The 13,259-nt window shown below is 46.8% G+C and overlaps 1 protein-coding gene across 3 annotated transcripts in view; it reads left to right on the top strand.

Annotated features, from left to right (window-relative positions):
- Positions 1-13,259, top strand: part of LOC147612752 (zinc finger CCCH domain-containing protein ZFN-like) — a 34,594-nt gene that overhangs the window by 1,575 nt on the left and 19,760 nt on the right. For 2 of the 3 annotated variants that reach the window (XM_086783316.1, XM_086783318.1), the window contains exons 3-6: positions 612-668; positions 1,001-1,078; positions 1,237-1,359; positions 1,484-1,768. In XM_086783316.1, the coding sequence (XP_086639442.1) occupies positions 612-668; positions 1,001-1,078; positions 1,237-1,359; positions 1,484-1,768 (543 nt within the window). The remainder of the gene's footprint in view (positions 1-611; positions 669-1,000; positions 1,079-1,236; positions 1,360-1,483; positions 1,769-13,259) is intronic. The other variant, XM_086783319.1, reaches the window with a different exon arrangement.

Here is a 13,259-nt window from a genome sequence, read left to right as displayed (position 1 = left end):
ATTCTGAGGTGGATGTGACAGGCAACAGGTGGAGAAAGCCCACGTCAGATTCCTGATGGAATTGATGGGACTTAGAGGGCCTGTTTTCGATTTTTGAACTGGTCGGATGACCTGGAAAAATATTCCCCTTCCCCCCTCCCCCCCCCGTGCGGCCTTCTCCTTCCTTCCTCCCTCTCTCCGGGTGTAGGCGTCTGGCAATTAAAAAAGCCACATCTTAAACTGCTTGGCGTGTTTACATACAACACGTGTGGTGGGTCGATGTTGCACAACCAGGCTTTAAAGGAAGGGGCTTTAAAGGGTTCTCCAGAGGCTTTACCAGGTCTTGCATGCATTCTTGGAAATCTTAATCTGCTTTTTTCTCTTTTATAGAAGAAGTGGGTATTTAACAAGAGGCTCAATTTGCAAACTAGGTTCTCCATTTGCCTCACAAGGTTAGAGTTGGATGCTATGACAACAACAAAGGGTTGCATGAAAGTGCATTATATCAACATTTTCTCAATCTAATTAAATCCATGCTGTAACTGATCAATCTGGTCAAATTGAGATGTTTGTGCCATGTTGTGTTATGCTTCTAAGGCATCACTCATCAAATATCCAACTCCGTGTTGCAGGGTATAGTCTCTGCCAGAAGCAAAGAGTCAGAGAGGCATAGACAGCCTGATTGGCAGGTATAATATGATTGTGCTAGCCTTGGAACATCTATCTCCTTTATGTGGGTTTGATGTTGACACGTTCAGTTCTTGCATACATTAACATCACTCGTAACATCTATCTCCTTTATGTGGGTTTGATGTTGACACGTTCAGTTCTTGCATACATTAACATCACTCGTAACGTTGCATAATGGACTCCATTCGGTTGCAAATGGGCTTACTGCTGCATTGTTGTCATATTTTCCATTGAGCCTGCAGCCAACAGTCAAGTCTTGGATGCCATATGTCTTTTAAAAATCACATCCATGTACTACATGAATAACATTACAATTCAATCATTTGATCAGAGTGGGTTGCTGCAGCGTCTGGATCATGCTGGCAGTAAAGAACACTTTCCTGAAAGAATTGGGCAGCCAGATTGTCAGGTATTGCCGTGCATTTCGTTATAGAAATGAATTGTGTGCTGCCGTGTTTTTCTAATCAACCACTTGGAAGCACATCACAAGCCAAACTGTAATGTTAAAAAGGCTTAAAAATCATAAATAGGTCAAGCCATTTTCATGCTTCCATGCTTGTAATACAGTATTATTTGAAAACCGGAGCTTGCAAATATGGAACTACTTGCAAATATCATCACCCCTGGGAGAGAGCTGGGTCACCCAAAGGAGAAGTCCAGCTAAACTTCGCTGGTTTCCCAATGCGCCCGGTTTGTGAAGGCCCAACCTGCTATCCATACATATTGTGTTATTTTGAAGTGACTAGACTGTGCTTAACTCTTAAAATGCTCCTTTGGCATGTTTACTCATCGTGGTTATAATCTTTGGAAGCAGGGTGAAAGAGAGTGCACGTATTACACACGCACTGGCTCTTGTAAATTTGGCTTGAATTGTAAGTTCCATCATCCACAACATGGAGCAATTTGTGGCACCATATTGCCAATGCCAAGTTCTCCTGTATATACACTGGGTACCTACCCGTCGTTAAAGCCTGTTTCTTATCCTGGGAGTGCTCCAACCTGGTTAGTGGCAAGATCGTCTTATCTTCCAGGGTTACGAGTCTCTGCACCGACAAGCTACACATCCATGATTCTTCCTCCACAATGGACTGTCTTCAAAGTAAGCGTGCTAACCTTTCTTCAAGCTCTTTTCAGTATGAGATGATTGTGTGTATGGGCAATCTCTCTCTCTCTCTCTCTCTCTCTCTCTCTCTCTCTCTCCCCCCCCCTCCCCCCCTACATGTGTATGTGTGTATGCATGCATTTGCCTTAATCGATCTATATATCTTGGCCATGTGACCCTTCAACAGTACTCTCTGAATCCAAGATCCTAAATACTGAAGTGGAAATCACTGGTGATTCAGTCTACCTGTCCCAGCCCACCTTATTCTGGAAATATACCAGAAGAGAGCACCCTTAGATATGAGTTTGTATGTGAAGACCTGCCTCTGCTTAGCATCCTTGGATGTGTGGATAAGCGTGACATTAGTGTATAGCTGTATGATCACATAGATCACAAAAGGTTTGTACACATCCACAGGTCATGGTAAATCGCTTTGACACCCTAGGACTGTGCATGGAACGGCAACTGCCTAAAAAACATATCTCACTCAAATAATGGTAGACTGTTTACGTTTGCAGGGCATGGCAAACCAGACCATTATTTGAGTTTTGGAAATGCCTTTGGAGCAGCTTTTGACCCCAGAAACTCTTTCTATGATTGACTGCACGTTGTGAACTTGTGGTGGCCTCTTGAATGGCCTCGATGGGCTGGCTAGATGCCAGATGCCAGAGATGCGAGAGGCTCACCGATGCTATCTTTGGAACTGCGCGTTTTAGAAAAATCTCATTTTATAAACTTGGAGGTGTTCTTCACTATCCTCGACATGCAGTATCTCTCCCACAGCGGCCAGCCATGACGAGAGCTTGGGAATCTCAGTGGCACTGCAATTGAGATTGTCTGGCTGCACAATGGAGGTACTGCGTCTGTTCACATGGGACCACCACAGCAATTACTTATCATGTATGGAGTGGGAGCTCCCGCCATGGATCTGGTCCACATCTTTATACCAGGAGGAGGATGGCATGGGCATGGGCATGGCATTAGTGTGGGGACCACTACCCCTCCTTGGGCAGTTAGCCCTCCAGAAAAATGAAATCTATAGCCAAGTTTGGCTAGCCTCACCCTTCTTCCATTTGCTTTCCCCGTCCCTCTCCAAGTCCTTGCCCATTTTTTAATGCCCTCCCTCTCAAACCCCCTAGACTTAGTGACCATCTATCCCCTAGACCTCCCAAGCAGTCATTTTTAGAGTGATATGCACACAGGCTGCAGGAGGGGCTGGTTTCGCTAGCCACTCTGCCTAACCAGCCCTCCCTAACCAAAAGACCGACCTCCGGGGGAGTGAAGATGTGAGGGGTACCACTAGACTATTTATGTCTTCATCTTTGACAATGTCACCATATGTGGGATAACTCAAACTTGATTGTTCGCCCCCCATCATCCATGCAGCCTTCCAGAATTCCCTTCTTCTCAAGCATGGAGAGGAGTGGCCTGGGATTATGAGCTGGGGCTCTGAATCCATGTTGGAATCTACAATTTTTCCAGTGTACCTACTTAACAAGGTGGCTGGCCCAATAGGAGGCTCACACATTTGCATGGGCCATGAGAGGTTCGTGTTGCTAAGCAGGGCCCTACTCTGCCTAACCAGCCCTCCCTACTCAAAAAAGAGGTCGGTGGGAGTGAAGATGTTAGAAGTCATCTCCAGTCTTTACCTAGACACCAGGGCCTCTGTTGTGGGTGTGCCCGCCCTTTGTCGGTGTTTTCTCATTTTTCCTCACTCCCTGTATTTTTCCCCCATTTTTTCCCATTTTCTGTGGCTTGGGAGGCAGCCTTGTGGTGGTAGGAGGACATTTGTCTTGGCCGACTGCATCTGTGAGTTGATTGGTGCTGGCCGACTGTACTTGCAGAAGTCGTGGACCTTTTTCCATGCTGGCCGACTCAGCACACCTGGCCGACTGGGTGATTTTTCTAGTCGTGGTGGACATGGTCTTGTCGGCTGTCCTAGAGCAGGCCGACTGCTGATTGGGGGCCATATAAAATGGCCCCACAGCCCTTGCCACTTATTGTCTTGTAGTGTGTTGTATTCCGGGATCTTCTTGTGTATATAGAGCAGAGTTATCTCTCTACTTCTCTTGTGCTGTTTTTCTGCACTGTGTTTGCGCTCGTGTTCCCAGATTTGGTCATCATCTGCGCTACGTATTCTGACATGGTCTCAGAGCCCTAGGCTCTTGAGCAAGAGGGGGACTGTTGTGTGCTGATTGGTGGACTGTTTTGGACTGTTCGAGAAGAGGAGAAGCAAGAGGACGGCGGGCTGATTTGCTGTACAGCCACTTGCAGGTGTAAGTTCCTCTTTGTTCCCGCCCACCCACCCTTTTCAGTTACATCCCCGCAATGGCAGATTTGCGTGAGATGGCTGAGAGACTTGTGAAGATTGGCTTCTCTTTATAACAGGGTATTGCTCATGAAGAGGATTTCCTTGGAAGTACAGATGCGGGTTATGAACCCTGCAAAGTCGTCGACGATGCGGGAGCATATTAACAAGCTGCAAGCTCTTTAGCAGGAAGTTCTTCGGGCTAGGAAGGAGATATCATCGGAGGACATGGCCATAACGTTGCTGTCGCATTTGCCCTCTCAGTACTCAGCATTTTACTCGTCTTTGATTACCACTGGCAGGCTCAGCACCATCACGTGGGAGGAGCTTGTGCCCATGGTCTTGGACTAGGAGGAAGGATTCTCGAACCCTTCACAGGGCGGAGGTTCGGAGGCCTTAACTGGCCAATGGTCGAAAGGCTGTAACAAGGGCAAAGGGAAGGCTTCACCGGAGAAGTCTTCTGAGAAGATGTCCGACTCAGACCGCGAGAAATTGAAGGCAGAGAGGACTTGTAATGATTGTGGCGAGAAAGGCCACTATTGGAGGTAGTGTCCCAAGCGGAACACCGAGAAGGGTGAAGAATCCTCAGCAGCAATCGTGAAGACTCTAGCATTTGTGCACCTGGAGGTGATGGACACCGATGTTTCATTTTCTTCGGGCGGGGAGGAGGTTGGAGGACTCGGCTACGGATACTCGGGAGTGGATTCTAGATAGTGGTGCTTCCAGGCACATGACTCCTTCCCGTTTAGATTTACAGGATCTCTACAAGTATTCTGGTCACATTCTTATTGGGGATACATCCAAATCCTAGTTCATAGTGAGGGTAGGTTGGAGATAGTTCCCGATGGGGCAGAGGGGGAAAGCATTCCTCACGGGTGTTGTATGTTCCGTCACTTGGTTTTCATTTGTTGTTAGTGCATCAGGTTTGCAAGACTGGCGTACGGGTGGAGTTTGATGAGCATTTTGTTGCTCTTCGGGACAAGGCAACAAGCCAGGTAGTTTGGGAAGGCGGAGTGGAGAATGGAGTTTAAAAACTTTCAGCACTCTCTCTCCCACGTCCTCAGCTTTGTAATGAGTGGCAGTATGGTAATGGCCACTTAAGTGTGGATACACTGTAGGTGCAGGCTTTTTGGGACCAGATGGAGGATAGCTTGCCAGTTGATGACATCAGTTGGCAGGAGCTTTCTAGTACAGATGTTGGTAGTTCTTGTGTTCGTTAGTCAGAGGAAACTTTACAGGTAACCTATGCTATGATGTCTCGTAGCATTCGGGACAAAGAAACTCTTGTAGATGAGGATGTTGTTTCCACGGGGACCTCTCGGAAAGCCAGGTAGGTGGTAGTTGATTACTTGCAGAAGGAGGTGGTTGTTGCACATCTCCAGGCTTTGTGGTTCCGGATTCAGAGGGGGTGGTTGACAGGTTTCAGAAGGCCTTGCGTGGTCTTCAGCAGGTTTCCAGGACTTGGCTTCCCACCGTAACAGGTGTTGATCCTTGTGAGCAATGTGATGCCCTCTTTGACTCGGAAGCAGAATGGTTCTTTGATTTGGTTGATGGATGAAACTGGCCTTCAGAAACTTGACGGGCGGTGAGAACACTTAATCACACTTAAATCTCTTTACGAACTAGAATAATAAACTTGGAAGAAGAAGAAAAAGAATAAGTGGAGCTAGAGTGCTCCTGCACAAAAGACCAATTGGCCCCAAAGTGTGGCGCCCCCGCAGGTATTTATTTATCACTCGAGGTCGGCGTAGCCCTTGTACAATTTTCGAGAAGATGCCTTCTTGCTTCACGTGGAGGAGATCTTCTCAAACTTTCACCCAGTTTGTGTTGTGGGGTACAAGAGCCTTGGTCCCCTTTTTATACAAGTGGGGGGGCCAAAAGTTATGCTTTTCCCCCTTGGAAAAAAACTAATACAAGAGCTTTTGATTTTATTAAACTCTTCTTCCAATAGTTTTTTCCTATCTTATTTTTTTTAATAAAAAAATTACATGGCGATTTGTGTTTGATTCCACGTTGTTTCTCTCTTTTCGCAATTTGCAGCCCGACACCTTTTTTCTCTCTTGAGTTTAGCTGCTCGGCGGCTTTTTCTCTTGCTTTTTGGGGATTCGCGAGTGCGCCAGTTCGCCTATGGTCCTTCTGCCTCTGCCACGTAGTAGCACTTGTGCCATGTCAGCCGCCACTTCACACCACGTCACCTGGCAGCCACCTCTGCCATGTCAGCCGTACATGCTGCGCTGGCTTCTACTCGGCTATGCTAGCAAGGTTGTTACGCTTGCAGGACTGCTAGTTGGTTGCAGTCAAGTGCCATGTGGCAACGCCACGTCACCTAGACGGCTGCTGCAGGGTTTGTTATTTAGCTGCTTGACCTTCTTGTAAGCCTCATCTATATTCTCCACAAAACGATCTGCCTCGAAGATCTTATCTTTTGTATGCAAGATCGGAGGTACTTTCTTTCCGCCTTCCACAATCTCGAAAGGTGCCTTACCTGTCGAAGTGTGAATGGTGTTGTTATAAGCAAACTCCACCAAAGGAAGATACTTTTCCTAGTGTTCCTTATGATATGAAACATAATACTTTAGAAGACCCAATACAACTGAGTTGGCAATTTCCGATTGCCCATCTGTTTGTGGATGAAAAGACGATAACTTCAATTGTTCTCGAACAATGCTCTCCAAAATAAACTCGTCATTTGAGGATATTGGTCACTGACAATAGATGTGGGCATCCCATGGTACTTGAAGATATTTGTCAAAAATATCCTCACCATTTTCTCTGCATTAATCTTCTTCTTGACTAGAATGAAATGAGTCTGCTTGCTGAAATGATCCACGATAGTCTAGATGCCATCATTCCCACTCTGTCCTAGGAATATCAAAGATAAAATCCACAGCAATACTCTCCCACGGTCTATTTGGAATAGGCAAAGGATGAAGTAACCCAGGTGTCTTTTGACGGTCATACTTCACCTTCTGACAAATGATACAATCATGAACAAAAGCATCAGCATCCCTGCGCATAGTAGGCCAATAAAAGAATGCCTCCAAAGCTTTCATTGTAGCCTTAATACCACGGTGGCCTACATAAGGCAGAGCATGGCATTCTGTCAAAACCTTCTGCCTCAACTGAGATGTGACACACAATTTGTCATGCATCATCAAAAATCCTTCCTTGAGAGAATCACCCCTGAGCTTGCAGTAAAGTTGGGCATCAAACCAGAGGAGATGGGTGTGTTGCATCTTGGCTTGTCCTGGACATTGGGTTGAGGTTACACCGATCATTGGGAAACTGCGACTCAGTGTGCAGAATTACACGAACAGAGAGGATGCTTTCTACATTATGCCTTTGGAGGGTTGTGATGTTTTGTTGGGTATGCCTTGGTGCCATAAGGTTAAAGCGGTAGTAGATACTTTCAACAGGAAAATCTCTCTCACTCACAAGAATAAGGCACACACTCTTGATGTAAAGCTTAAAGGAGAATCTATTCCTGTTGTATCGGCTTCGGCCATTTCTCGTTTAATAAAGAAACATCTTTCTGTTTACTTAGTGTTTGTTAAAGAGAATCAGGATACCAAAGATTCTCTAACCTGTCTGAGTTGGACAAGGAAAGATTGGACTTTCTCAAAAGTTTTCAAGATTGTTTTTCAAAGGCATTGCCAGGGGAGTTGCCGCCTGCTAGGCCTGAGGATCATGGGATTGATTTGATTCCTGGAAGTTCACCACCGAATAAGCCACCCTATAGGGTGAGTGCAATCCAACAAGAAGAGATTACGAGCCAAGTGCGCGATCTGTTGGACAAAGGGTTGATTCAGCCGAGCTCTTCGCCCTATTGTTCACCAGTGCTTTTGGTACAAAAGAAAGATGGTTCTTGGCGAATGTGCATTGATTACAGGGCACTGAATAAGATTACCATCAAGAACAGATTCCCTATACCACGAATAGATGATATTTTGGATCGGTTACAGCGAGCAGCTTACTTCAGTCGCATTGATCTGAAGAGTGGATATCATCAAATTTGCATCAGGCCAGAAGATGTGCACAAGATAGCTTTCAGGACAACTTTTGGAATTTATGAGTTTTTGGTCATGCCTTTTGGTCTTACGAATGCTCCAGCGACTTTTAACAGGATGATGGATCGAATTTTCCGACCACACCGTGCTTTTGTGGGGACCTTCGATGATATGATTGTGTTTTCTCATTCAGAGGAGGAGCATCGGGAGCATTTGACCAAAGTGTTTGAGGAACTCAGAAAGCATAGGTTGGTTGTCAATGGAAAGAAGAGTGAATTTTCATGCAAGAGATTCACTTTCTTGGGCACATAGTGTCTAAGGATGGCGTCAGGATGGATCCAGCGAAAATTGAAGCAATAAAGAATTGGCCGGATTTGCAGACTATACATGATGTGCGAAGTTTCTTAGGACTTTGTTCATATTATAGAAGGCTTATCCGATTCTTTGCAGAAATTGCTTCACCTCTACATCACCTGACCAAAAAGGATGTAAAATTTCGATGGACAGAGAAGGAAGTGGAAGCATTCAACAAGCTTAAGAAAAAGCTAACCATTGGTCCAGTTTTGGTTCTACCAGATCTACATAAACCTTTTGTGGTAAAGTGTGACGCATGTGGGAATAGCATTGGAGTTGTTCTTATGCAGGATGGACATGTTATTGCTTATGAGAGTACAACTTTGTCACCTGCAGAAAGGAATCTACAAGTGTATGAGAAGGAGCTTCTTGCGATTATTCATGCTCTTTCTACTTGGAAGCGTTACCTTCTTGGGGCTGATTTCATTGTTCACAGTGATTATGAGACTCTTCGATACTTCCTTACTCAAACGAAGCTCTCAGAGAAGCATATGAGATGGGCAAACTTTTTGTCCATGTTTCACTTTCAAATTGTTCATGTGGATGGCAAAAAGAATGTGGTTGCGGATGCCTTGTCTAGGAAACCACATGTGGCCGCCGTCTATATTATCTTTCATCATGAACTTGATGATATGCGAGAACAATATGCTCATGACTCAGATTTTGAGCGCATTTTTGATCGTTTGGCTGAAGGAGAGCAAGTTGATCATTATAAAGTTTGCACGAGCCCCAGGATCGAAAAAGATCAAAACCTCCTGATCTCGAAGTCTTTCCCATGCTCTGCACAACTCTGAAGATGCATCCCCTTGCTTCAACCCTATCAAGTTAGGTACTAGTCCAGCAGACAGTTTCTGTTTCTTTGCTTTAGGCTCTTCCTGTGAGTCATTTGCGTTTTTAAGTGCTCTCTTCGGACACCTATAGTACCGATGTCCCTCTTCTCCACAAGAGAAACATTTGTTGGCAGCTATAAGTTCTTTCTTTTCTTCATTCGTCCTTTGAGGTAAGGGCTGAAATTTCGTCTTCTTGGATTGCCCCTTCTCTCGTGGTTCAGTGTCTTTGTTGTCCTTTGACTCCTTTGCCTCTTTAGATGCTTTCTTGGAGAAGAGACGTTGATTTTTAAATCCTGACATCTGACTAGCAAGCATGGCATATCTAGCACCACTACCACCAAAAGTTCCATACATACCTCCATACATACGTCCATGCATACCTGGCTGCATACCATAGCTCCCAGTCATGCCCATGCTGGGTACACCCCTCATGGAATGAAAGACAGAGCCTCCGCCAAAGTAACCAGGATGAGAAGTATTAAAAGGGTTTCCATGGGTAGGTGGAGGAAAAGAAGAAGAAGAATCAGGGTATGGCTGAAAATTTGGGTAGATGGGAGCCGAATGTTGAGGCTTGGCTTTCTTCTCAGACCCTTGCTTCCGTGGTTTAGAATCAACTTTGAAGTTTTGTGGAAAACGTGAGTCCTTCGCAAGTTCCAGTAATCCCTCCATCAAGCTCTGCATCTTTACTTCACAAGTGGCATCGTCATCTTCAGCTTCTGGCATATCGGAAGGTATTTCTTGCTCGCTTTCCTCATCTTCATCGAAGTAGTCGTCCTCTTCCGAAGATAAATCCTTCATCTCCACACTAGTTCTAGCCATAGAATTAAATGTGACCACAGGCTCGCTCCTTGAAAAAGTTGACGATGGATCTCGGCAATGGAACCTTGAAACTGGCCTTCAGAAACTTGACGGGCGGTGAGCACACTTAATCACACTTAAATCTCTTTATGAACTGGAATAATAAACTTGGAAGAAGAAGAAGAAGAATAAGTGGAGCTAGAGTGCTCCTGCACAAAAGACTAATTGGCCCCAAAGCGTGGCGCCCCCGCAGGTATTTATTTATCACTCGAGGTCGGCGTAGCCCTTGTACAATTCCCGAGAAGATGTCTCCTTGCTTCACGTGGAGGAGATCTTCTCAAACTTTCACCCAGTTTGTGTTGTGGGATACAAGAGCCTTGGTCCCCTTTTTATACAAGTTGGGGGGCATGCTTTTCTCCCTTAGGAAAAAAACTAATACAAGAGCTTTTGATTTTATTAAACTCTTCTTCCAATAGCTTTTCTCTCTCTCTTCTTTTTTTTACAAAAAAATTACATGGCGATTTGTGTTTGATTCCACGCTGTTTCTCTCTTCGCAATTTGCAGCCTGACGTCTTTTTTTTCTCTTGCGTTTAGCTGCTCAGCGGCTTTTTCTCTTGCATTTTGGGGATTCACGAGTGCGCCAGTTCGTCTATGGTCCTTCCGCCTTTGTGTCACGATTGTGACGTATGTATGTATCAGATTCTCTCTTCATTGCTGATTCCTGTTGCAGATGCAAAGAGTAACCAGCCAAGGGAACCCCTACCCTCGGCTGGTTGCGACTCTTCGCCAAAGGATGTACCTCTTCATCGAATAGCCACATCCCTTCGACGAATGGTTGTATCCCTTGATGAATGGTTGTGCCTCTACATCGAATAGACACATCCCTTAGCCTAAAGTTGTATCCTTTCGTCTATGGTCATGTCCTTTCGTCAAAGGACATGCCTCTTCAAATGTGTCTCTTCATTTCCTATATAAGAGACCTATTGTACTGAGTTTAATCAATTCAATTCAATCTTCTCTCAAGTGTTCTCCTGAAGTCTCTTGTTTTCTAAGTTAAGTACTTAAGTAGTAATTAGTACACAACATGAGGGATTAACAACATAATCCTCACAGTGGTATCAGAGCTAAAACGTTTACTACTTGTGGGTTGTGAAGCCCTCACCTTCTCCGCGGCACTCCCTCGTCCACCCCTCTTCTCAGTGTTGTATGGAAGCAGCGGAGCGATGGTGGACTTGGCGTAAAGCTTTGCCCATGGTGATGTACAAAAAAATAAAAATAAAAAAAATCCACACCCACACACACGTACCTTGTGTGTCTCAGAGAGGCAACCCTTTCTGCACACCTAGATTACCCCCTCCCTGCTGCCGGTGGTGGTAGCCGTTCGCTGCATGTCAGGACCCCCCCCCCCCCCCCTTTCTGCTGAGTATGGAGCACCCCCCCTCCTTGCTCCGTTCGCTGCAGGCCATCAGCCCTCTCCTTGCTTCGTGCAGTTGCCGGCCCTGAGCCCCCCTCGCTGCTGAGAGTATCGACCGCCTCCCCTCTTCGCATCGTGGAGATGCAGCTGGTGGCGTCTTTTCGAAGAGGCGCACACGGCTGAAAACAAGCGTTGATCTGTGTGTGTGTAGTGTGCATACACAAGACTCTGCTCTCTCTCCACTGCAAGCTCTACAGCCCACAGTGCAAAACTTCAACTCCTTCTTCTCTACGCAGCCTCACGACTTCACAGCTGAACAGCTAATGGATAAGCCTCGCCATAAAATGCGTTCCCACGCCGGCTATGCCGCAAGCGCCGCCAAGGCTCCCGGCTCGCAGATCTGACTCCGCTCTTGCAGATCTGCACTCGCAACAGCACCACAACTCTCGAAGCTCCGTTGCGAGCTCCGTCGGTCGCCGCCGCGACCACGCACACGTGCGTTGCGCGCACGCCGCACTCCACGCTCTGATACCAGTTGAAGGGACCTCGGGGTGTGCACGGATGCTGTGCTGTGCAAGAGCGGAGATGAAGGAGAAGAGGAACACACAGAATGTGGGTGGGGAGACCTCAAAGTGGCAACCCCCTATACACACTATAGTATATATATGTATAAGGTACAATCATCAGTGGGCGCCCGCCCAAGGCATGGGCGGCCGGGCAAAGGCAATGCGCCTCTGACCCCAACAGCTTGCAGGTGAGGAAAATAGTCTAGATCGCCCAAGTGTCGGGTTCGGTTACATGCGGGCTGCTGACATGTATGCGGTACACCTGTGAGGCCGGGGCTACTGGGATAGGAGAGTCCAGGAGACTTGGAATCCACCCAGCATCGGCGGAAAGTGGCACCGGTTCCGGAGTGGGGGCACGAAGAGGGCTGTGTTCGGGAAGGAGAGCCTCGGGGATCTCGTCGATGTAACTCAGGTAGGGGATGTGCATGTAGGGCTCCTCCTTAAAATTGTCCATGAAGAATGCACGTGAATGGCAAGAGCGCGCACACAGTGTGACATGGGCAGAGCCGGGGGAGAGGATGAAGGCGAAAGTGCAGTCGGCGGCATCTTGACAGCCGGGGGGGAGCTTCACACTCGCGCTCACTCTTTTTTTTATATTAGAGGCCCAAATGCCACGTAGCGTGTCCATTTTTTTTTTTTTGGTTTATGGCTTAAGGGTGACGGTGGCCTGGAATCATCCCGTACCCGACCGGAAGAGGGGGAGCTGTGTGCAGGTGAAGGAGTGAAGCAAGCCTTGCTTATGGGCTGTAGCTCTTGCTGTAGAGAGAGCAGAGAGCTTGTGTAAGCACTCAACACACACACGCAATCGGCGGGCACCAGCGTGAGAGAAACGCTCAGCTATCAGCGCTCCAATCAGCGTTTTCAGCCGTGGGAGAGAGAGAGAGAGAGAACCTGCTTCTCTCCAGCATACAGAGCAAGTGGGAGAGAGAGAGAGAGAGCTGGTGTCATACCATACAGAGCAAGGGAGAGAAAGAGAGAGAGCTCCACGCATTTCTGTCTGCAGGCGGCAGCTTTCCTGCTTAATTAATTTCAGTCCAGGCACCAGGTACACGGCTCCGGCCTTGCATTATACCTGTTTTCTGCTCTTCCAGGTTGCAGGGCGAGTGTAGCCATTCGGCGGCTATACTCATTGGCATGCATTGAGCAGTCACATGTATGTTCGTGTGGTACGCATGACTGACAGGGTTTGTCAGTGATCTTGCTTGATGCGG

This window comes from Cibotium barometz, chromosome 45, assembly GCF_041138505.1.
Source record: "Cibotium barometz isolate CiBa-2024 chromosome 45, ASM4113850v1, whole genome shotgun sequence".
In the NCBI taxonomy this organism is placed as follows: domain Eukaryota; kingdom Viridiplantae; phylum Streptophyta; class Polypodiopsida; order Cyatheales; family Cibotiaceae; genus Cibotium; species Cibotium barometz.
The sequence above is the reverse complement of the archived record's forward strand: the minus strand, read 5'-3'. Positions and strand labels throughout refer to the sequence as shown.